The sequence below is a fragment of the Nyctibius grandis genome, chromosome 18, assembly GCF_013368605.1.
Source record: "Nyctibius grandis isolate bNycGra1 chromosome 18, bNycGra1.pri, whole genome shotgun sequence".
NCBI classification, from domain to species: domain Eukaryota; kingdom Metazoa; phylum Chordata; class Aves; order Nyctibiiformes; family Nyctibiidae; genus Nyctibius; species Nyctibius grandis.
Window position 1 is genome coordinate 2283171 of NC_090675.1, and position 22091 is coordinate 2305261.

A 22091-nucleotide genomic window follows, 5' to 3' on the forward strand; every position below is an offset into this window, starting at 1 on the left:
AAGCCAAAAAGAGGTGGCATCTTTGGCTACTTGCTCCCCTTCCTAACTAACAGGCTTTTACTTTCTTTTGTTTTTCAAATTGGTATTTGTAAAGCTGGGTGTTCTGGTCTCCTGTGTTCCTCCCCCCGCCTTGAATTTCTCTACAGTTTCTTTGCTAGATTAGAAAGTCATCTGCTTACGGAGGTCTTCCATTGCAGGAGAAATAAAAGCATAAGTCATTTCCTCACTCTCCCTTTGCATCAGTTCCTTATATTTAATTCCTTAAACACACTTAAACACAAACTATCTACTTTTGCTGAGCTGCGATTTTGTGCAATTCATTGAAATATCCTCAGTTACAGTTAGAATGGAAAGTATTTCATCAGCATCCAGTAAGAAGTCCCATCCGGCTCTCATCTAAATGGAGAACTGAAAGCTTGGCCAACCATTTCTGCTGCAAAGAGGAAATATTTTCGCCATTTCCATTAGAAATAATCTTTCCAATGGTGAGATTTTCTGTGGTTCCTACCAGATGACAAGCTTTCCTCTGGTTACTGCTAAAGCCAATGCCCACAGATCATCACACTTCTACTTGTCATTGCAATTTGCTGGGTGTGGGATATTCCTCACCACCATCCTGGCATTTCTTGTTTCTCGTTGCTACCCTCTTAACCTATCCCACTCCTCTGTCTGCTTGGGCAGGCAAAGGGGTTCCCACCAAGCCAGCGTTGCTCACTGCCATTGCTCATCCCTGGCTGTGGGCCCTGTGACTTGGTTCTCCTGCCCAAGCTGAGCTCAATTCTGGCTCAGGGCTGCTCTCGCCAGAAACATCCCACCCTGGGGTTTGGGTAGCTCGGCATCTTGTTCCTACAGTTGACCCAGAAGGCAATTGCTGGTTGCCTTCATTATAACAGCCTATTGCATGTTGGTGTCCTTCCTCACACTCCTCCTTGTTCAGCAAAGCAAAGATGGCTCTGGTGAGGGCTGGAGGGATGCCAGAATGGGGTGGTTAGAGGGTCTGGGGCAGGTCTTTGTGGGACGCATGGGGGTTTACAGGCAGAGGCGTTCATAAAACCACAAAAGGCTTCTGCCGGCTGACTGCTGAACTTGGGATTCCTCTGCACACAGGGAACGCTTTGAGGTTAAGAGAAACCTCTTAGTGACTCCGCAATGGCATTAACAGAAAAACTTATGCAGATTTTCAGTCCTCTGAGGAATTGAGCCTTTTCCTGCTGCTTTTGTGTATCCAGTGACATTGACAAGCAGTAGCATTTACAGCAGGTCCCACCTCTCGTCCAAGCCCTTCTCAAATGCCCCAGATGAAGACCCTGGTCACCGTTAATTACAAAGGACTCATCCATTTGTAGCCCCAGACATGGAGCGGCTTAGACAGAAATAGCTGAAACACAGGCAGCTGGAGAAGGGAGCTGGAGAGGTCGGTTCTGTTCACACCACTGCCCTGAGGCCAGATCAGCACTGCCTAGCTCCTCCTGAAGGTCTCCAGTGAGATGATTTACACCCGTCCTCACCTCTGTCCCATCTTTTCTAAAAGAAACAATCACAACCTTGTCTCCTAATCCTACACCTCCTCTCAGACAAGTGCTAGCTTGGAGGGGTGCATCCTTCAGCCAGGGACCTGTTGGCAGGGGAAGGTTTTCTGGGCAAAAGCCCATTGCCGAAGCCCCCGTGAGGTTTATCCCTGCGCGTGAATGGGGAGCATCGCCCCTGCCACGTGGTGAGGGTGGGCAACAGCCATTGCTCAGCGTCTCGGTGAGTTAGATTTTTCCTCTGAATCAGGGTGGCAGGAATTAGTCGTGCCCGAGCAAGGGTCAGGAGGGCAGGTGGTGGGAGGCCGAGGGTTTGGATGGCAGCTGGGAGCTGGGCAGCAAACCTTCTGTGGCACCACGGGGCAGCATCAGGGCAAGGCTGGAAAAAGGAAAAAAAATGGGGTGTGCACCGGCGGGGGCGTTTGGGAATTACCCTCTGGGGTGGCAAGTGCTGCCCCTTTTCAGTCATGCTACAATCTCCTCAAGGCATCATCTGCAAGGCTGCAATGAGCTGACCTCAGTGGGCACCAGCAGAATCCTCTCCTCCCTCCAGCTCCTACTCTTAATGCCTTATCTCCTGACATGGGTGTATTCACTTTTTTGGGGCTAAGCCAGCAGAGAGAGCTTGAATTGGATGAAATTATCCTGCTTGGGAAGAAGTGGGCAAGCAGTCTTTGCAACAACCTCGCTGCCAAGCGGCTGCAGACTGCAGCCAAAACTAAACTCCTTAGAGAGGTGTAAATCCTCTGTCCATGTGAGGGACGGGGAGGGGGACAGGAGTGGAGCCTGAGTCCACTGCTCCAGCCCTGGAGCGGGGCAAGAGTCCAGTCCCTACAGGCCATCCAGCCCTCCATGTCTCTGCAGCCTTTCCAGCATGAGAATACGGCTTGTGACCGTATTACCAGCAAAAAGGGACAAACGTGAGACCCCGCAGTGACTTGCCAGTCAACGCAACCTCATTCCTACGTGATTGATCTTTCCTGCCCTACATGTCTAACCAAGAACCAGTGCTATTGGTGGAGATGCACATACGTGCAACACGTCGTTACGGAGTGAACTCTGTGTCCCTGCTGCGGGCAGTGGAGCGGGGTGAGAAGTGGGAGTTGTGCCCAAACTGGGCCTAAGTTGGGATCTGTCTCCTGGCAGTGGTTTTCTGCCAGCAATAGCAGCACTGGCTGGGGGTGTCCATGCCATGGCAGCTGAGCTGGGCTGGGCCGGCCGGCTGCAGAGCAGCTCTGCAGCCCTCTGACACAGGGCTGCTGCTGGGGCTGCTGCAAAGCAAACCTGGAGCTGGCTGGTGCTGCTTCACGGCTGCCTGCTGGGGATCGCCATTGGGGCTCTGGCCGCGGAGCTTCGTGCCCCAGCCTGGCTCGTGGCCGGTGGGGTCAGTGCAGCGGCGGCTGGGTCGGTGTCGTGGGGGTTTGGGCTGCAGCCGGTCCCTGCCAGGCACCCAAACGGCATCTCAAACCCGCAGCCCCGTGGCCAGCGCTTCCTCTTCTGCGGTTTCCTCGCCTCCTGCAGCTCAGCAAAACTGGGCGATCCTGACATAATTTCCCTGGTATGATGCACTCATTTTCTTTCCTTGAAACCCTGCGCCCGCCCAGCGCCCGGGGATAAAAGGAGGGCATCACCACCGGGGCCGAGCATCGTGCAGAGGAGAGCCCTGCAGCCCCCCAGCTCCAGCCCCGCTCACGGATCCCTCGGCCCCGCAGCACCATGAAGGTCCCCGCAGCCGCCCTGGTCGCTCTCCTCCTCGTGGCCACCTGCTCCCCGTCCCAGGCCCATCTCGGTGAGTCCCAATGTGTCCTCCCCGGGGCTGGCTGTGCCGTCGCTCCCCAGGAGCTGCCGGGGCAGCCGCAGAGCCCCGTTCCCATCAGCAGGGACCCTTGTGGCTGTGGGGAGGGCTGGGAGCAGGAGACCGCTGAGATGCTGGGACTTGGGCTTGGGGCCAGGGGGCTCCTGGGGGGCCAGCGCCAGGGAACGTGACACAGGGAGGGGGACGGGAGATGGCACATGCCTGGGGCACCCCAAGCTCCAGCGGGGCCAGAGCCGGTGCTGCAGCCAGGGCTCTCACCAGGGCTGTCTGTCTGTCTCTCTGCCCTCACAGACGGCGTCCCCACCGCCTGCTGCTTCAGCTACCAGCAACGACCCGTCCCACGGGGCCTCATCGCCTCCGCCTACATCACCAGCAGCAGCTGCACCCAGCCGGGAGTGATGTGAGTACCCACCGCGGCCGGGGGCTCGGGGTGCGATGGCCGGCGCAGTGCCCCAAGGGTGGCCGGGAGGGGGACGGGGACACGGTCGGGGCCAGCCGGGGTGCTGCCAGCGGGGCCCGGTGCAGGCAGCCCACTGCCCCGGCCGAGCGCTCCAACGTGGGTTTTCTCCTGGCAGCCTGGTCACCAAGAAGAAGAAGGAGCTGTGCGCAGACCCCCAGGCGCCCTGGGTGCAGGCGCATCTGAAGCACTTCCAGGCCCTCAAGAACTGACTGCCACCCTGCTGCCACCCGCGATGTCCCCGGTGCCACCCCCAGCGAGCTGGGCTTCCAGCCCCAGGCACGCAAGAGATGACTTGAACTGCAGCCGCCTTCAACGGGAAAGTTTAGTCTATTTAACTTATTTAAGTTAAGTTAAACTAAGTATTTTTTATTAAAAAAATCTAAAATACAAAAACAAGCTTTACAAACGAGGTTTATTTGCCATGGGCTAGGAGGGCAGTTGGGTGTTGGGGTGTCCTTCGAGGACCCCAGCCTCTTCTTCCTCAGCCAAAGGGCAGGACGCCGGGTGCTGTGCAAGGGTCCCTACGCAGAGGGGCTGGAGTCTGGGCAGGCTGCAACAGGGGGCACTGCAAGCGGCAGGGAGATGATGAGCACAAGGCCGTGCCACAATCCCTCCCTCCCTGGATCACAGCCCTGAGCCTGGACCCAGCTCCCACATGGCTGTGGTGGCCAGATGGCCCTGAGGACCCTGTCCCCCCCACAGCTGCACCCCTCACCAGTGCCCATGCCGCTGCAGTTGCTGCACTCCCAGGACTCGGTATCTTCTCCCAGGGTGGAGCAGAGCTGGTGGGTCCCATGGGAGCCGCCAGAGCTGCAGAGCAGAAGCCTCCAAGGCCTGGGGGAGCAATGGGACCCGCTGCCACCAAAGGCCCCGGAGCTGGGTGCTGCCAGCCCCGGTGCTGTGCTGAGCCCACCTCCACCCTGCTCCCCCCTGCCAGCCAGGGCTGAGCTGCCAGAACTGGGACACGCAGCCCCGCTCGCAGGGGAAGCGGAACATGCGGCAGCAGTGTTGGCCCCGGCAGGTCACTGAGGCTCCCCGCAGCCGGCAGACGCAGCACCTCTGGCGATGGCACAGAGCAGGACGGCGCCAGCGCCGCACACCCCTGGGGAGCCCGGTTCGCCCTCGGCCAGCACAGCCCTGCCACGTTTTGGTGGGCCGTCTGGCCGGTGACACTGGGCCCCTGATAAAGCCACCTCCCTTCTTCAAATGCCCGGTTTCCACAGAAATGGGCCTTTTCAGATCAAGGAGAATCTGGGGGGCTGCTTGCAGCCAGCTGCCAGAGCACCCCTGAGGGTTGCTGACCTGCACGGCACTGGACATGGGGCATGGGGACCATAGTGGGGACATGTGCCCCCCAGCATCACCTTCTGAGCCGCCCGCTCCAGCTCTTGCCGGATGACGGGGAAGAGGAACCCGTAGAACCCCTCTTCATCGGCCCCTCTCTGGATAAGCCTTAAGGTTTTTTTGTTATGCCCTTTCTGAGGTCTGTGCAAAACTCCGAAATTACGCAGTTTCTTGTACATATTCCACCATGTGTGGGCCTGTAGGATGTCATCAAATTGATTTTAAGTAAAGAACATCGCCACCTGGAGAGAACAAACTGCTGAAGTGGCAATTGCGGAAGGAAGTCAACATTACAAACTACTTGGATAAGTCATAGAACGGTTTGGAGACGTGTCCCCTCCACACTCCTGTACATCCCTCGACACCTTTAATAAAACACCTCGTGCCGAGCTGCGGCTGGAGTGAGACGATGTACGTCCTGCGGGAGGACAGAGGGGTCACAGCAGGGCTCGGCACCCCCGCGGGGACCCAGGGGTAGGCCAGGAGACCCTGGGAGGGCAGCGAAACCCCAAGGGCCGAGGCTGAACCCCTCAGCTGCCCCCCAAGATGAAGCAGCCCCTGGGAGGGCGGGGGGTTGAGGGTGCCCTGGCCACCTGAGGGAAGGTCGGCTTTGAGGGGGCTCGGCGCATGCGCAGTTGTAACTGCCAGCGCATTCCCAGTCCTGCGCATGCGCAGCTGTAGCTCGTGGCGCGCTCTGCCCGCCTCCGCCCCTCGGGGGGTCCGCGCAGCCGCAGTGGTGCCCGAGGCCCCGGCCGCTGCCGGCGCATGCGCAGTCGGTGCAAAGCCGCGCAGGCGGACACTCGGGTACAGCCGGCGCCCCTCAGGGCCACGCGGGGCGGTTCGGGACGGGCCGTGGCCCCTTCCCGGCCGGTCTCCTGCAGCCGGGCGGGCGCGGGGTGTCCCCGAGTACCGTCAGGACGGGCTGTGCAGCCAGGAGAGCTGCCTGGGGGGCGGGCGGGCTCCCGGGACTGCGGGATGGGGTGATTCCCGGAGCCCTGGAGCCCCCCGGCACGGGCGGGGCCGCGCCCACGGGTACCCCTCTCCGGGCTCTGGCCGGGGCTGAAGGACAGCGCTAAACATTGGAATGGGCTGCCCAGGGAGGTGGTGGAGTCCCCATCTCTGGAGGGGTTTAAGAAAAGCCTGGACATGGCACTTAGTGCCCTGGTCTAGTTGCCATGGTGGTGTCAGGGCAATGGTTGGACTCGGTGATCCCAGAGGGCTCTTCCAACCTGATTGATTCTGTGATTCTGTAAACCTCCGGGCACTGCTCCTTCTGTGGCCACCCCCATTTGACCCCTCGATTCGCCTGGGAAGAAAACAAACCAGCCCCCCAAAGCCAACCTTTCCTCATTGCCAGCCCGCGCCCATCTCTATCCCCTCCTCAAAGCGCACCCACCGGGCGGGCGGCTGCCCAGGGCAGCCTCAAACCCTCCGCCCTCCCAGGGGCTGCTTCATCCTGGGGGGCAGCTGAGGGGTTCAGCCTCGGCCCTTGGGGTTTCGCTGCCCTCCCAGGGTCTCCTGGCCTACCCCTGGGTCCCCGCGGGGGTGCCGAGCCCTGCTGTGACCCCTCTGCTCTCCCGCGGCACGTACATCATCTCACTCCAGCCGCAGCTCGGCACGAGGTGTTTTATTAAAGCCGTCGAGGGATGTACAGGAGTGTGGAGGGGACGATGGCACGGGAGGGGACGGAGCCAGCTCCGTAACTTAACGAGACGAGAACGTACAGATAATTGTGGAACACAAATAAATAGAGTTTATATGGAAGGCAGCTTCACATGGAGGTGCTGGTCAACTCCTTCTGCCGCCGGTACTGCTGGAACCAGCCCTGCTCCGGGTCCACGCAGACCTTCTTCCCCTTCAGCAGCTCCACGCTGGGGAGGAGAGAGGGGCTGGTTAGCGGGGGGGTGCGGGATCCGGCCGTGCCCTGGGGTTCTCCTGCCAGCCTGGGGATGCCTGCAGCATCCTGCCCCCCCAAACCTGCGGGTTTTTAGCAGTCTGAAAACCATGTGTGCCTTCCCCTTTCTCTGGCTGGCAGCTGAAATGGGGGATTGTGGGGCTATTTGGGATAGAGCGTCAAGGAGGGGGTGTGTGTGAGAGCCAGGGCAGGGCATCCCCACCCACGGCTCCCTTCTGGGGGTGGCTCGTTTCGGGTGTCCCCGAAAGCAGAACAACTGGGAGGGAAGGTGGGTGGGCAAGGGTGAGGAGCGGGGCTCTGGGGAGGAAGGCTGGGTGGGGGCTGGGGGTACTCACCGTACGGCCTTGCGGGAGCAGCTGGGAGGCGTCTCCTCGTACCTTCTGATGAGGAAGGCAGGGATTTTCTTCCGGACGAACATGTCTCTGTAGCAGCACTCACTGTAAGGGCTGCGGACTGAGAAGAAGCAAGAAGGGTTGGTGCTCTCCTACGCCTGGCCCGAGGCGTGAGGGTGCTGCCCCGAGGGGTGTGAGAGCTGCCCCGAGGGGTGTGGGTGCTCACCCGGGGACTCTCCTGCTCCCCCCCACTACAAGGGGTCCCCTCTCGCATCTGCAGCGGTGCTGCTTTGCCCCAGGGTAGGAGCCCCCTGTTTCCCTGCCTGCGGGGGGTTATTACTGAACTCCCCAGGGCGGGTGCTGGGGCTGAAGCCATCCCCAAGCCTGTTTCTGTTCCTTTTGAACAGGACTGGGACAGCCCCGCACTTGGGCAGCTGGCGATGCCCCTCAGCCCCCCAAAGCCATGGCAGAAGCAGGAGTTGCAGCTCTCATCCCCCTCCCTGACCCCACCCAGACCCCAGCAGCGGAGGAGCCGGGGCTGGTGCTGGGGCAGCCGTGGGGAAAGCCTCCGTGTCAATACTCACAGGAGATGCCCAGGCTTGCAGACCAGAGCGTGGCCAGCAGCAGGGTGAGCAGCACCAAGGAGAAGACCTTCATGTCCAAGCCGGCGCTCAGTCAGTGCCAGCACCGGCAGCTCTTGCTGACTCAGGGCCACTGAGAGCTACCTGCCTCTCCTGCCTCCACCTCGGCATGATATAACCCCCGGCCAGGCTTTCCATGACATCTCTGGACTCTCCCCGGGGAAAGAACCGCCCAGAGATATTGATAAAGGGCAACCGGTGAATGGAAATTCCTTCTGCCAGCCCCTCCGGCCCCTGCGGTACCCGAGGGCTGCTGGGAAGTGTGGCAGGCAGCGGGCAGCTCCGTGCGCTGGCGACGCGCGGGGCCGGCAGTCTATTTTGGGTTTGGTTGTTGCCGCTGGCAAACCACACAGGATGATGCTCACGCTTGCCAAAGCCCTGGGCGAGTTTATTTGCAAAAACTACCCGTTGTCAGCTCGGCTGCGATGCCTCTCTTGCAATTTTGCACCGGGGTGGGTGGTTCAACGATGGCCGGGCTCACCCCAGCCCACCCTGAGACCTGTCACTGGCTGCCCATCGTGGTGGCTGTGCCCATCGCGGAGGCAGTGCCCATCACATCTCCTCGTGGCATCCCAGGAGCGTGGGCTGTCGGTGGGGCCTGACCAGGCATCCCCGAGGGACAGCGCTGATCGAGGTTGGGCTGGGGGGTCTCCACTTGTTAGGATGGCTGATGAGGAGCACGGGACGCCCCCTCCTCACAGGCCGTGCCTACCTCTTGCCCCTCTCACTGGTGGTTCCCCAAAGCCCACATGGACATGGTTTGGCCCCATACACCCCCCGGACCCCCTTGCAGAGGCATGGTCGGGGTTTCGGCTCTTCCTGGCTCCTTGCTGACCCTGGCACTTACAGCAGTGGTTTAACACGGGGGTAGGAAACCCGCAGCAGGGTCTGCCCGCTCCCTAGACACTCGCACAGCCACATGTTTGCATGTGTGAGATCACGTTTAATTCTGTTCAGTGTGTTGTACAAAAAAATAACTGTGGAGCTGCCCCCACGTCACCCCTGCGAGGGGTACGGGCAGCTGCCTGTGTGCGAAGCAGGGCTGAGAGCACGGGGGCTGGACCCCCGCGGGGTCAGCACACCCCATCCTGGTGGGATGCTGGGGATAGCAAAGTCTCTTTGCCTTCGGGAGGTGGTGAGGGTCATCATGGCACGATGGGGAGGATGTTCCTGATGAGCTGCTGTATCCAAATGTGGTGTCCCTGCAGCTGCTTCTGCAAAGGGGTCACCTTCGTGGTGTCCCGTCCCCCATGGAGGGCACTCCCCGTGCTGCCCCCAGCCACCCCGCTAGCTGGGGATGGAGAAGGAGCTGACTTGGAACCTCTGCTGGTACTTCTTCACCCAAGCCCTGTTTGCCTGGGCGCAGATCTCCTTCCCGCTCCTCACCCTGAAGCTGGGGCAGAGAGAAGATGGAGTTAGCAGAGTGGTGGTACGGGGACCCCGGTGCTGAGTTTCTGGGGGGCTCAGAGGCACAGAGGGTCAGAATTGGATCCTCCAAAGCAAGGCATGGGGTCTGGCGAGGTCTGGCAGGGTCTAGAGGGGCTTTACCCCCGGGGCTGGGTTTAGGGTACTCACATCACAGCCTGGTGCGGGCACTCGGGGCTGGTGGGGTAGCAGGTGACGATGTTGTCTCTCTTGATCCTTCTCATCTGGAAGTTGAAGCAGCACTTTTCTGGCACGGCCGGGGCTCCTGAGGGGACAGCACAAGCTCGGCTCAGCCTGGAGACCCCCACCTCCCATCTCAGCCCACCCACCGTGGGCACGGCAGCTCTTTGGGGGGAGCCCCCCTGCACCCCATGCACGAAGCAAACCCATCCCCATGGCCCTGGGGGCTGTCCCCGTCCCCCAGCCCACGGGGACGGAGCGGGCAGCAGTGCTCACTCTGAGCCAGGCTCTGGCAGCACAGCGTGGCGAGGAGGAGGAGGGCGCAGACCACCCCGGCTGCCTTGGCCATGCCGGGCTGCGGGAGGGCTGCTGCGAGGCGCTGGGGCAGAGCTGCCGTCTGCCAGGGTCAGGGCTGCCGGGCTGCTTTTATGGGGAAGCAGCGGGTTGGCTTCCACCAGGGTCAGCAGCTGCGTGGGCAGGGGGAGGACCTGGTCCCTTGCCATGTCCCAAAGCACAGAGGGTGAGCAATACTCATCCTCTTCCAGCACAGCCCCAGAAGAAAGAAAAAAAAACTACTCCCGAGCTGTGCTTTTGGTCCCTGATGAGCTTGGGATTTTTCCCGAGCTCCTGCCTCCAGCATTAGGGCCGGTGGCCGGGTTGCTCCGAAAGTTTGGGTCCGCACCCTCGCTCCCCAGGCAGCCTGCGTGCCCCACAGCAGGAGCCCCAGGGAGGGTGGGAGGCTCTGGGGATGTCCCTCGGATGGGACCAGGGCCAGGCTCAGCACCCTGCAGGGTCCCCAGCAGCTGCACACACTCCTGATGGTCCATATCCTCCCCCTGCACCCTGAAGTTTTATATCCCATTGCTTTGCATCCTGGCCCAGGGAACAAAAAGCCAAATAACCTCCCCCTCCTAAAAAAAGCCACGGAGAAACAGCTTCTGCCTTGTTGCACCAGGCACGTACACAGCTCTGTGCTGGTTTTGGGGGTGTTTTGGCTGGGAGAGGCTGGGCAGGTGGCCCCGCTTCTCTCCCCCCAGCGCTGAAGCAGCAGCTCATGTTCTTGGCCATGCTGAGCTGGGAAAGGCAGAGGCCAGTTTGGGGCTTCCCCAGTGGATTTTGCCCGACTGCAGCTGTCCAGAAAGCCCCCTCTCCCCCCCATCTCCGGCAAATCCCACGGCGCATCCCAGCTGCCGGCAGCTGGCGGATGGTGGGAAGCAGCGGGGAGATGCGGACGTGCATCCCTGCCAGCCCGGCTGTGGGGCAGCCATGTCCCCCTGCGCAGGGCTGGGGATGCCAGTGGCACCTGATGGCACTTTGTCCACCCTGGGCTGCAGTGCAGCCCCGCCATGGAGGGCACGGTGTGCTGGTCCAGGCAGGGACCTACCCCAATGGGAACGGGGGGACCGCCCGTGTCCCTCCATTTGCTCTTCTCCAAAGCCATTTCCCAGAAATCAGCCTCATTTTTTTGGAAGGCACATGCTGGGTAACGGCAGGGTGCAGCAAGCGGGGCTGGGCGATGCCGCAGGGCTGGCGGAGGTTCATGTCTCCGTGCCCGGCTGGTGGAGCAGAGCACCGTCCTCTCATCACCCCAACTCCCAGTTAATCTCTCCTTGGGGAGGCCCTGGGGAGCGGAGGAAGGTGGATGACCCTGGTCCTGGTCCGGCGCAGCTGCCTGGCTTGCCTTTCCCATCCTGGATCCATCCTTTCCCTCTTGTCCCCTTCTTACCCCCACGCACTGAGGAGCTCCTGGCCCAGCTGGGTAAACGTGGCCTCCTAAGGGGAGAAAATGTTCCCTGCAATGAGAAAATGAAACAGAAGCACAAGGAAAACAAAAGAGAGTTTGTTGGACTGGGAAAGGACCCTTTTAAAGGCTCCCATGGAAAACACTGGGGTGCATCAGGCCAGGGAATTCCAGGGATGACGTTCCCGGCACCTGCAGCATCCCTCTGTCCCAAGCCCTGGCGCTGGCATCACCATGGGGCAAACGAACCCTGTGGACGGGGGATTTTGAAGCACAGGGGGTTTTTCAGCCCTGATTGGGCCCCTGGAGCTGGCAGCCCCTGAGCAGCCCCTGGTCCCCGGGACTCGCCTGTGTCTCAGGAGGAATGTCCCCTTTCCCCTCCCCACGGATGGGGCTTTACTGGGTTTGCACAGACCTGGCACCGGAGCTGGGGGTGTCCATGGGGGCTCAGAGGGGCCAGCGGCAAAACCAGGTGCTCCTGCAGCTCGTGATGTGTTCAGGAGAAACTGGTCTTCACCTCCCTCCAGCTCACACAGGGTTTGATGCAGAGAGGGGCACGGGAAAATGGGCAAACCCACTGCTGTGATGAGTGGATCCAGTCTCTGCTCTGGGGTGGCCCTGCAAGTCCCTCGGTCCTGCCTGTGGTCTGGGCTGAAAAACCCCCTTTTCCTCCTTTTCTTCCCCCATTTTATGGGGTGCTCGTTGCCAGCACCCACAGCTCTGGCTCCGGGCTTGGCTGCAGAGCGTGGCGAGGAGCAGAACTGCTGGGGACAGGCCACCAGCCTCCATCTCTGCCTGCCCCCTCTCCCAGGGCTGCGGTGTGGGGTCCTGGGGCTCTGCATTTGGGACCCTGCTGGGGGTTGAGGTCTCATTACCCCCCTCAAAAAACTTTGCAGGGGAATCCAAATCTCCCACTGCTGGGGAGGACGAGGATGTCCTGATCCCTCTGGCCCCGGGGGGCAGCAGTGGATGCTGCGGCCTCGGCCACCCCACGGCCACCCCATGGCTGCCCAACACAGCTCCTGGGGAAACCACCATCTCTGCCGGGAGTGTGTCGGTGCTCAATCACCCTCCGTGCCCAGAACCAGCCCTGGCCTCTTCTCGCAGGGCGCTGCATTGCTGGGGCTGCCCAGGAGTGCTGCTGGGCACGCGGGGACGCCCGCTCCATGGCACAGCCCCCCTGGAAATGCTGCTCAGCCCGGGGTGGGAGCTGCTTTTCCAGCCGTGTTTGCAGATGCTTTATTGATGCTGTGGCACTTCTCGTTTCAGCTGGTCGATAACCCCCGGGGAGGAGGATCTGAGCGCGGCGCCCGCGGGATGGGCCGGCTGCTGCAGCTGGGGCAGCCAGCGTCAGGACCGTGATCAAAGCAGCTTTGCCAGGTCGGGTCTGCTTTCTGTAAAGGATTTGTTTGATTTATTCTTCTCCTTTTTAAATCTCTGTCTAGGTCGGATCAGCTTTTCCATCACCTTGCTGGGGCTGATGGTGAGATAACCACTAAGCGCACACCCTGCATGTGCTGTTTCCTTTTTTAAGGTCCTTGCCCGGCCCCGGCCACCCGGGACTTTCCCAGCTGCTGGCAGAGATGGTTTTTATTGAGATGGGTCCACCCTCGCCTGTCCCCAGGAAGAGCTGGCTCACAGTTACGCCTCCCCTGCCACCCACACCCCTGCGGAGCCCGGCTCGCTCCTGCCCACATGCCATCACCATCCCCAAAAAAAAGCAAAGGTTTTGTTTTATTTTTGTCCAAGGCTGGAAAACCCACTGGGGATCTGCATCTCACCCCCAAAGCTGCTCACCGGGGTGGGAGTGGGTTGTGCAGCCTCCGAGGCCTCACCTGGTACCCGACCAACCTGAGGCTGTGGGGATGGGCCCATCTCCTGCTGTCGGAACATGGAAACGTATAGAAATAAGATGGAACAGATGCCACCATCCTTGTCCAGGGGAGATTTCACCAGGAAAGTCAAGGCCAAGCCCTGATTTCAGATCCGTTAATCACGTGGGAGCAATGGTGAATGGAAGAAGCTGCAGCTACATCACCAGGCTCAGAGCAGCTCTTCTCGCCCGCTTAACTCAGGCACGGGTACAGGCCAGCAGCGATGCTCCCTGTCTGTGGCAACTGGGAACCCAGCGAAACGAGTGGCATTGTGTGGCTTTGATGTAGATCCCTGGGGTTTTGGAGCCCTCTCTTCATTTTAAGTCCGTGCCCTGCTCCTGGCTGGTGGCTGTGCCGGGGCAGCCCCCTCTTTCCCAGCTGCTGGTGCCGGGCAGTGGGATGTGGGTCACCCTACAGGGTAAAAGCGGCCCCATAGCAGGGAAAGCAGCCCCAAAGTGAAAGGTTTTCAACCCAAAGCGGTGGGTGGGGGGCTCAGGGCACCCGTGGCAGAGCTGATCCCAAAGGTGAAAAGCTTTCCTCCGGGGTGACGGTCTCTCTCCCCATCACCCGGGGGAAGGGGCTCTGCGGTACCCATATTGTGCTGTTCAGGTGGCTCGTCCCCCGACGTTTCACCCTCTCGCAGCCATCCCGGGCTGAACTCTCCCCCTTCCCCGGGTGCTGCCCCACTCATTTCCGTGTCCCCTGGCCCCCGGCATCCTGCCTGCCTCCGTGGCTGAAAAGCTGATTTCACACCAAACTCCTCTGCTTGAGATTACGATCAGGGCTGGGCTGAGTTGAGTGATCTCTTCCCCCCCGCGACACCCCAACCTTGGCCTTTGAAAACCCGGAGTTTAAAACTAAAATAAACCCAAAGCACAATTTGCCTCCTTATCTGCACCCTGATTTCTGCAGGTTGCACATGCCTCACGATTTCCCAGCAACCCAAAAGGCAAGAAGCAGCATTTAATGGTGGGGGGAAAAAAAAAAAGAAGAAACCCCCAAAAAGCAACTCAGATGCTCAGAAAATCCTCTGCCCCCAGGTGCTGGGGTCAAAAATAATCAAAAAACTCACACAAGGGACTTGCTGGGCTCTCTGGATTTCCTCCAGGCACAAGACCCAGGGCTGGCATTGCCGGTGGGATGCAGGGAGGTGGTGATGGGCAACGGGCATCAGCCTCACCAGGACGTGGGGTGTGCTGCACCACCCCGAAGCCCCCGGCGACCCAGCCCGGGGTCCTGGTGGTGTTTTTCCCCAGGCTGCAGCTACAATGTGCTTTTGTGGCGTTAGTGACTGTTAGCTATCACATGTATTTTCTGAAACCACCTGCCCAGGGAGGAAAAGACACTCAGCAGAAGATGAATTCATTTCCCCTGGGGTGTTTTCCTTGTGCATCCTTCCCCTGGCATCGCTCCGAGCTGCGGGAGCAGGGACCGGAGCAGCAGCCCCGGCACAGCTGCCCTTTCCCCTCGGTGTGAGTCACTTTTGGACATTTCCCCAAAATAGTTTTGCAAATATTTCTGGGGTCGGCCGTGGGAAAGACCTTCCTCTGCGCCATCCTGCTGAGTTTACTGTGGGGGAAATTGAAAGTGAGAAGCATTGGATGTGGCACCAGCGATGGGGACGAGCACTGGGGTGAGGGCTGGGTCCCGCTGGCTCTTGCTGTTTTGGGGACCCCGGGGCTTGCTCGGGGCTCGTGGCAGTGGCTGGACCACGAGCCAGGTGAGATGCTGGCCCATGGGAGCCCTTTGGTCCCGCCGGACGGCTGCCCTGGCTGCGCTGGGCTGGGTGCAGGGGGGACAGCAGGGTTTGGGGTGCCAGCCTGGGGCACAGCAGCACTGGAGGGGTTCCTGCAGCCCTCCAAGCCTTGGCTGATGTTTTTCCTCCGTTTGGCACAAGATGTCAGTGCTGCCCAAGGAACGGCCACCGGTGCCATCCCTCCGCATGGCCTGGCTGGGCCATGGTGCTCCCTCTCCATCACCTTGGGGTCCCCAGCCTGGGGTGCTGCCGGGTGCTCCCGGACCCACCAGGACCCACCAGGGCTTACCCAAGCGATGGAGAGGCACCGAGAGCAGCAGGTCTCAGCCAGCCCCATGGCCTCAGGTCCTTCTCCTTTGGAGACACCACAAAGCTCTCAGACACCCCCAGCCCCACAGGAACCATCTGGGGAGAAACTTGGGAGCCAGGAGGAGGAAAGTAGAAGGGGATCAGCCCCAGCCCCACATCCCGTGACACCACCATTGCTGCCGCTGACCGTCCCCCCTCTCCCCGCGATGCCAGTCCGCGTGCCAGGGATGGAGAGCAGCTCTCCCGGGGCCAGCATCCCTCAGGGGGTGATGGGCTGCTCCGTGCTGGAAAAAAAATAATAGGAAAGGGGATAGAGGGGAAAAGCAAGCCGGGAATGAAAAACTGAAACCCTCTACGAGCCACATGTGGAAAGGGGGGAAAAAACCCTCAAAAGAATGTTGACAAGTCTGGAGGCTTCTGGGACCTTGAGTGACCAGAAAAATAACACATCAAAGACCTCATGTATGCCTGAAGACAGATAAAAACTTGGAGCCAAAATGTTCTATGAATATTTAACGACCATCAATATTTAATTACCAGATAGAGAGAGATTAAGAGCAAAGGGATCCATCCTCCGCATGTGCTCCAGCCCCGCTCTGTGGGCACGTGGGGGCTCGTGGCAGCGGCGGGGGGCACGGTGCTGCCTGCAGCCAGGCTTGGCACCGAGAGCAGGGTGCAGGGACCCTGAAGGGAGGGAAGGAGCCCCCCGAAAGGAAAGGCTCTGCTTCCCAAACCCCCCGCTGTGGGGATGGAGGGGAAAGGAGAGGGACAACTCACACCGGACCCCCGGTGTGTCTCTGAAACAGCCATCCAAAAAAAATCTGCAAAAAAGTCTTTTCAGAGATTCAGGGTGCCCCAAAAAGAGCATCTTTGCCCGCCAGCACTGCGGGGCCCCCCCGGGCTCTGGTAAATCGGCCACTGAGGGCGGCAAACGGAGCTGGGGATCTTCTGGAGCGAGTGGGTCAGGAATGAAGCTTTCCCGGGGGTTGCACAGGGCTGATCTGGGGGAGCTTTCAGGGAGCGGGGGGCTGTGGGGGGCTGCCCAGGCTGGGGTGCTCTGCAGGGCAGGGGGTGCTGGAGGTGACTTGTCCCCCTGCCCTGGGTTCCTCTGGCTTTCGCTCCATGCTCGCCTTCCTTCGAGCTTGAAATCCCCCTCCTGCCCTGGTGCCTGTGAAACCCTCTGCTTCTTGGTCACAGCCAGTGGGGCAGGAAGGTGCCAGGCTGTCCCCCAAGCTGCCCCCCAAGCTGCCCTCCCCTGCCCACACCGCTCGGCTCTGTGCTAATGCTTCACCCTCCGTGTCTAAGCCCTATGTGCCTGAGTGTCTAATCCACTATTAATCCCTTAATGACTAATCCTTTTAGGTGACAGCAGTGGCTGGGGGGTGGCAGGAGGGGAGGGGATGGGCACTCCATGTGCCGCTGGGGTCCCTTCCTACACCATGTCCCCACAGCCCCTGTGTCGGGGGGCATCTCAGCAGCCCCCAGCCTCCAGCCCAACCACACGGCTCCTGCCCTTCCCGGGAGGCTCATCCTGGGCCACCGCAGTCCCGGCACAGGGGTGGGCGCTGGGAGAGGGTCAAGGATAAGGAGGGTTTGCTTTGGCCATCCCTGGGGATGGGGGGAGAGCTGGGGGGTCCCACCACAGCTCAGCCCTGGGCTTTGGGCCCCCCCTCTCCCATGCTTTGAGGTTCTTTCCCTCTCTGGGAGCTGCCTTAGCTGGAGGGGACTGGAGAGTGCAGTAAAAGCCCAGCCGTGATGGGTTTGCCTTGCCTGCTGGGCCGGGCGCAGGCAGGACCTGGGGGATGCGGGACAGGCCAAACTATTGCAGCCCCCCAAACGCCTCAAAAGCTCTTCCCAGCCCCTTCCTGGCCAAACTCTTGCTTGTGCCAGCGAAGCACCTCGTGGGTGCAACCGTGAGGGTGTCTGGATCTGGGCATTTGGTCTGGACCCAGTCTTGGAGGTGAGGATGCAGGGCTGGGGCTGGGATAGTGCCGGGGATCCCCCGTATCGCCTCGACCCCTCTCTCCACCCCAACACTGGTCCCTACAGCCCACGCCAGCCGGCTGGTGAGCCATGGTGCCCTGTCCTCTTGCAGCGGGAGACATCCTGGTGGCTTTACTCTCCCAGCGGGGTTTTGTGGCCGATCTGGTCCTCGGGCATCTCCTGAGCCGTTGGTGCTGGGGAAAGGGGCTGTATGTCACGCCTGCTGATGGCTGCTGGCAGCGTGCGGCCAGCAAACCGCTTCGCCAGACGCTTTCCCACCAGCCAGGGAGAGGTTTTATTTTCCCCTCTTGTTTTTGATGTATTTGAAGCAAAAGCCCTCGATGCCTTTTGTCCCCACCGCAGCAGCCGGGGCAGAGCTGGAGCCTGGGAGAGCAGCGGGAGCCAGCCAGGCTGGGAGCGGGCACGGGGTGTCCCCACCCACCATCCCCCCAGTGAGGCAGAGCCCGAGGGGTACACAGAGAATAAAACCAGCTTTCCAAAGGCCAGCCCGGTGTCTTTAACCACCAGCAAAGCCGAGCCCAGCTGGCGCAGGACCCAACACCCCCGCGCACCCCGCAGCAGTGCTGTCACCCCGTGGCGGTCCCCAGCCCTGGGAGGACGGGGATGATGCCAGATCACTCGTGTATAAAATTGCTCCTAGTCTGGCGAGGAGCCCGTCGGCAGGGGAAGCCGCGATGGGCTCCGCTGGCCGCCTCGGCACCGAGACCTGCCGGGCCCCGTGCCGCGCGGCGGCGGCTGCAGTTTCCATATCTGGGCCATTCACCACTCGAGACTTTTAGCGCCCGGAGCAACGGCATGTACTGCTGATGAGTTCTTTCTGCTCCAGTAATTACAGTGAGGAATTTGTCAGAACGAGCCTTCTAAAACCTTCTTGTCTTGTTCTGATTTTACCTGGAGTGTAAAAAGTCATTAGTATGGTAAAACGGAGGCAGTGCTAAGCCAGCAAGCCATCCAGATAACGCAGTTTACATCCACTACACGCTCAATATGCACAAAAAAAAGAAAGAAAAAGGTAAAAAAAAATTTGCTGGCTTTTTATTTTACCCAGATGGAGTTTTACGTGATTGAAATTAGCAGGATGAGAAGGCAAGCAGAGAAGGTGGCAGGTCTGTGGGCTGAGCACAGCGAGATGTGCCGGCTGCCGACTCCTCATCTTCCCCCTCGGCTGGCGAGCACGGAGTGCCCCGGCCATCGGTCCCCTCTGGGATGGGCCAGCCCTGCTGTTTGGGGCAATTTGGGTTTCACCCATAACACCTCTTTCAGGAGCTTCTCTCCCGCCTGCAAACGCAAGCCCAGGTTCATCAGGTGCACGCGCCATGGTTTGGAGTGGCTCCTGCCAGCCCCAACCCGCAGCCTGTGATGGGGCCGTGCTGTCCCCGTACAAAAAAGCTGGTGGAAAACTCACCTGGACGATACCCCGGATCCCCCGGAGCTGCTGCGAGCATCCTGCTGTGAGGCATCGAGCCTAGGGTGGGGAAAACCCCTCCTGCTCCCATCGTGGCCTGAAAATAGCATTGTTTGTGGTTTCAAAGCCTCTTCAGGCTCCAGTTTCAGGGATATTAGCAGATGTCAGGGAGTGTCTGGGGAACTCAGGCTTGAAATGAACCAGGAAAAACAAATCATATCAATAGGAAAAAAAAGGAGCTGAGGTCAGGAGAAGCTGCGAAGTTGGTGTCAGCAGCCTCCCCGCTGCTTTGGGCAGGGAGCCGTAGCAGGGTGAGCGGGGCTCTGCCCGTAGAGGGTCACCAGCCTCGCCGGGGGAGATGGATGGGTGTGATAAGACACAGAACTTTTTTTTTAAACTTTCTGGCCAAACAATAATCAAAATTTAGCAAAATATATAATGTGGTGAAGAGGATTTCACTTACGGGGTTGATGCCCGGCTGGGTACCGCATCCATCCCTGATGCTGCTTCATCACTGTTCTGCCTGAAACCCGGTGAGAGCTCCCACCTCCCGCGGCCTTTGGGGTTTTAAAAAGAGGCGCTTCCGTCTTGTGCTCTAATCAAAGCATTTTGGTTTGGATTTAATTAAATCATAACTTTTGGGGGCTGAAAGGAAACCCTTTGGTGGGGGCTGCTTGGTTTTCAGGGAACTTCCACCATCCCTGAAGGCCACTTCAAAGAGAAGGAGGGATGCAAGGCAGAGCATCTCTCTCTGCCGATGCAAACCCCAAACCTTCAGATTTCCTCCCTTCTTATTTACTTTCATGAGCAACTTGGCAAAGTTCAGTCGAGTTTGGAAATGTTTTTGTTGTCACCAGATCTGTCTTTCGGGCCCATAAATCCTGAGGAAGGGGAGGATGCTTCATCCTCAGTCTTATCTTCTGGAGACACGGTGACTCCCAGGTGCCAGGCAGGTATTTTGGTGCTTAGATGGGTATCTGGGGAATGATGTTTATAAGCCCGGCAGCAGATTAATCCCCGAGCAAAACAAAGCTCAGCTTCTGCTTTTTCCCCTTCATTTGAGCTATTTTGGGGTACAAAGACCCATTTTTCCCTTTGCTGCACCCTGACCCTGCACGCCTGAAGGGCCCTGGGGTGCGATTTGCAGCACCTCTCGTTAATATGAATTATTCCCTCTTATGAACAATGTGAGACCCCGTATCTGTGCACCCCGGAAAGGCTGCCTGCTTTGTGCTCTGCTCCCGGGGTAAATGGCAGGTGAATAAGATTAGGAGCTGTGAGTGTGCACGGTCTAAGAGCCTTAACCGGCAATTCCCAGAAACAGTGGGGAAATAATTCAATATTACTTATGTGATGCTGCTATGTCGGAGCCACGCTTACATCAGGGCTCCCTGTGGTGCAAGGAGCAGCCCAGACACAGCAAAGGGGGTCCCTCATTCCACCCCCCCTCCACGATTAGACTCCAAACAGGGTGTTGGAAGCATTAAAGGGATGGATATGGGAGAGCAGTGATGATGGGAAGGGTCTGGGTGCTTCCCTCTCCTCCCCAGGCTCTTCTTCCACCGCTCCTGGGTGTCCCCAGCCAGATGTGGGTGTCCCCAAATGGCACCTGCAAATCTCCCCCCAGGTCCAGCTGTCACCCTGCAGTGGTGGCAGGGCCGTGGAGGCGATTCGGGGTGTTTGGGGTGCCAGTAAATCTGTCTTTGGTTCCAGTGCTGGAGAAGAGCAGCACTCACCTGACTACTATTTTTATTTTGCTGAAAAACCGGCAGTTTTGGGTTGGCAGAGGGAAACGAGACACCCGTTCAAGGTCAAGCTCCAGCAGCTTTGGCAAAAAAACCCAGAAAAAGAACCCCATGTGGGTGATTCAAAGCATCCGACCTCGCGGGCCCTGAGGGGGATTTTCTTTCATCTCTTTGCCCAAACCCAGAGCCAGACATCAGGCACAGTCACGGAGAAGCGCGTGGATGGGGGACCTGCCGCCCCACGTTTGCTGCTCTCTGTGGCTCCGGCTTGGCCCTTGCCTGATTTTTCTGCCCCTTTTTCTAGCCCCATGCCCAGTTTCCAGCATTTTGGCTATTGCCCCGCTCTGCAGTGCTGCCCTTGACCCTCCTCTTCCCTCCTCCATCACAAGGGTGAGGAGGGTCTGAGGATGCTGCGGGGTGGAACATCCCTCGGGGCTGATCTGAGACGTTGATTTAGTGCGAGCACTGCAGTTTACTCACTAAAAGAGGTGCAAATATCACCTGTCAAGTGCATGACCTGGGGTTCGGTCAAGGGGAAAGGGAATTCAACTATTCGTCAGGGTATATTCCCCGCCGCTCGCAGCGGCTGGCGAGGGCAGGGCCCCAAAGCTGCCCCAGTGGGATGCACCCATCCCGTCCCTGTGCCACCCAAACGTGTCCCTGCTCCTTGGGGACACCTGTCTTCACCAGCACGTCCCTCTCTGCTGAACAGCGGCTGCTTGGAGATGAGCCCTCGGTTCTAGGAAAGCATCAAGTGGTTTTGCTGGGGTGGGCCAGGATTTCCTCATCCCCTGCCCAGCCCCTTCAGCATCCCCGGCTGAAGCACCGGTGATGGGAGAAGGGAATTAAAGCGGCTGGAAAATGCTTTTAACAAGCCTCAAAGCCACTTGGCATCCTCACATTGTTTCCAGTAATAAAGTCAGGTTATTACAGAAATCTATTACCATCAAAAGCTGCTGATAAACCTCCAATCCATCCGCCGTGAGGTTTAATATTCCTCCTGGAGAGCTTTCCCTTTCCTGCAGCACTGGGCCCTTATCTGCCATCACCCACCTGGGCCGCCTGCGCCGCGATCAGATCGGGTTTGTCATTTTGGGGTGGGGGGTGTTTGATTTCTAATCCAGGATTTCATGTTCAGCGTGCCAGAGCTGTTGGATCCCGCTGGGATGCAAGGGACCCACACGGGGAGGGCAGGCAGGGAGATCTGGGTGATGCCGCAGGGCTCCGAGGAATGAATTGGGACCCTCTCCCCAAAAATCCACGTTAAATATGGAGATTTTATTAATAGCAAAATTATCTGCCGGCAGATGAAGTGCAGAGCACCGGTGTGTGCACCAGGGTTCAAGGGCTGTTTGCAAAGAGCAGCAGCTTTTGGGGGGGCCATGGTGCACCCCCAAGATGGGCTGGAGGCAGAGCGTTGGGAAATGGGATTTTTTTTTTCCCAAGTTTCTGGCAGTTTTAGAAAGGGGAGAGGAGAAATCTGCTTTGGGATGGTCGGAAAGTACTGCTTCTGCCCCTCCCCAAATTATGGTCAGGTGGAAAGGTGGAGGAATAAAGAAATGAATAAGGAATAAGGAATGAGGAATAAGGGAATAAGGACTAGGACAGGGACCATTCC

The 22091-nt window shown here is 59.2% G+C and overlaps 3 protein-coding genes across 3 annotated transcripts; 1 reads left to right on the forward strand and 2 right to left on the reverse strand.

The window, feature by feature from the left end:
* Nucleotides 1-3190: 3190 nt before the first annotated feature.
* On the forward strand, nucleotides 3191-4039 carry LOC137671964 (C-C motif chemokine 3-like). Its single transcript, XM_068415861.1, has 3 exons — nucleotides 3191-3315; nucleotides 3634-3742; nucleotides 3918-4039. The coding sequence occupies exons 1-3, from the start codon at nucleotides 3243-3245 to the stop codon at nucleotides 4009-4011; spliced, it is 276 nt and encodes a 91-aa protein (XP_068271962.1). The 5' UTR covers nucleotides 3191-3242; the 3' UTR covers nucleotides 4012-4039.
* Nucleotides 4040-6758: 2719 nt separating this feature from the next.
* On the reverse strand, nucleotides 6759-8864 carry LOC137671906 (C-C motif chemokine 4-like). Its single transcript, XM_068415760.1, has 3 exons — nucleotides 7978-8864; nucleotides 7397-7514; nucleotides 6759-7017 (listed from the first exon to the last, which is right to left on the reverse strand). The coding sequence occupies exons 1-3, from the start codon at nucleotides 8048-8050 to the stop codon at nucleotides 6918-6920; spliced, it is 291 nt and encodes a 96-aa protein (XP_068271861.1). The 5' UTR covers nucleotides 8051-8864; the 3' UTR covers nucleotides 6759-6917.
* A 92-nt stretch (nucleotides 8865-8956) lies between these two features.
* On the reverse strand, nucleotides 8957-10028 carry LOC137671905 (C-C motif chemokine 13-like). The gene is made up of 3 exons (XM_068415758.1): nucleotides 9916-10028; nucleotides 9610-9724; nucleotides 8957-9427 (listed from the first exon to the last, which is right to left on the reverse strand). The coding sequence occupies exons 1-3, from the start codon at nucleotides 9986-9988 to the stop codon at nucleotides 9322-9324; spliced, it is 294 nt and encodes a 97-aa protein (XP_068271859.1). The 5' UTR covers nucleotides 9989-10028; the 3' UTR covers nucleotides 8957-9321.
* Between the last annotated feature and the right edge of the window lie 12063 nt (nucleotides 10029-22091).

What these genes read in the sequence shown, in the direction of transcription:
- LOC137671964 (XM_068415861.1), top strand. Translation starts at nt 3,243, where the DNA reads ATGAAGGTCCCCGCAGCCGCCCTGGTCGCTCTCCTCCTCGTGGCCACC. An exon ending in CCCGTCCCAGGCCCATCTCG is followed by an intron (nt 3,316 to 3,633) that starts GTGAGTCCCAAT and finishes CTGCCCTCACAG; the next exon opens with ACGGCGTCCCCACCGCCTGC. An exon ending in TGCACCCAGCCGGGAGTGAT is followed by an intron (nt 3,743 to 3,917) that starts GTGAGTACCCAC and finishes TTCTCCTGGCAG; the next exon opens with CCTGGTCACCAAGAAGAAGA.
- LOC137671906 (XM_068415760.1), bottom strand. Translation starts at nt 8,050, where the DNA reads ATGAAGGTCTTCTCCTTGGTGCTGCTCACCCTGCTGCTGGCCACGCTC. An exon ending in TGCAAGCCTGGGCATCTCCT is followed by an intron (nt 7,515 to 7,977) that starts GTGAGTATTGAC and finishes GCTTCTTCTCAG; the next exon opens with TCCGCAGCCCTTACAGTGAG. An exon ending in TGCTCCCGCAAGGCCGTACG is followed by an intron (nt 7,018 to 7,396) that starts GTGAGTACCCCC and finishes TCTCCTCCCCAG; the next exon opens with CGTGGAGCTGCTGAAGGGGA.
- LOC137671905 (XM_068415758.1), bottom strand. Translation starts at nt 9,988, where the DNA reads ATGGCCAAGGCAGCCGGGGTGGTCTGCGCCCTCCTCCTCCTCGCCACG. An exon ending in CTGCCAGAGCCTGGCTCAGA is followed by an intron (nt 9,725 to 9,915) that starts GTGAGCACTGCT and finishes CTGTCCCCTCAG; the next exon opens with GAGCCCCGGCCGTGCCAGAA. An exon ending in TGCCCGCACCAGGCTGTGAT is followed by an intron (nt 9,428 to 9,609) that starts GTGAGTACCCTA and finishes TCTCTGCCCCAG; the next exon opens with CTTCAGGGTGAGGAGCGGGA.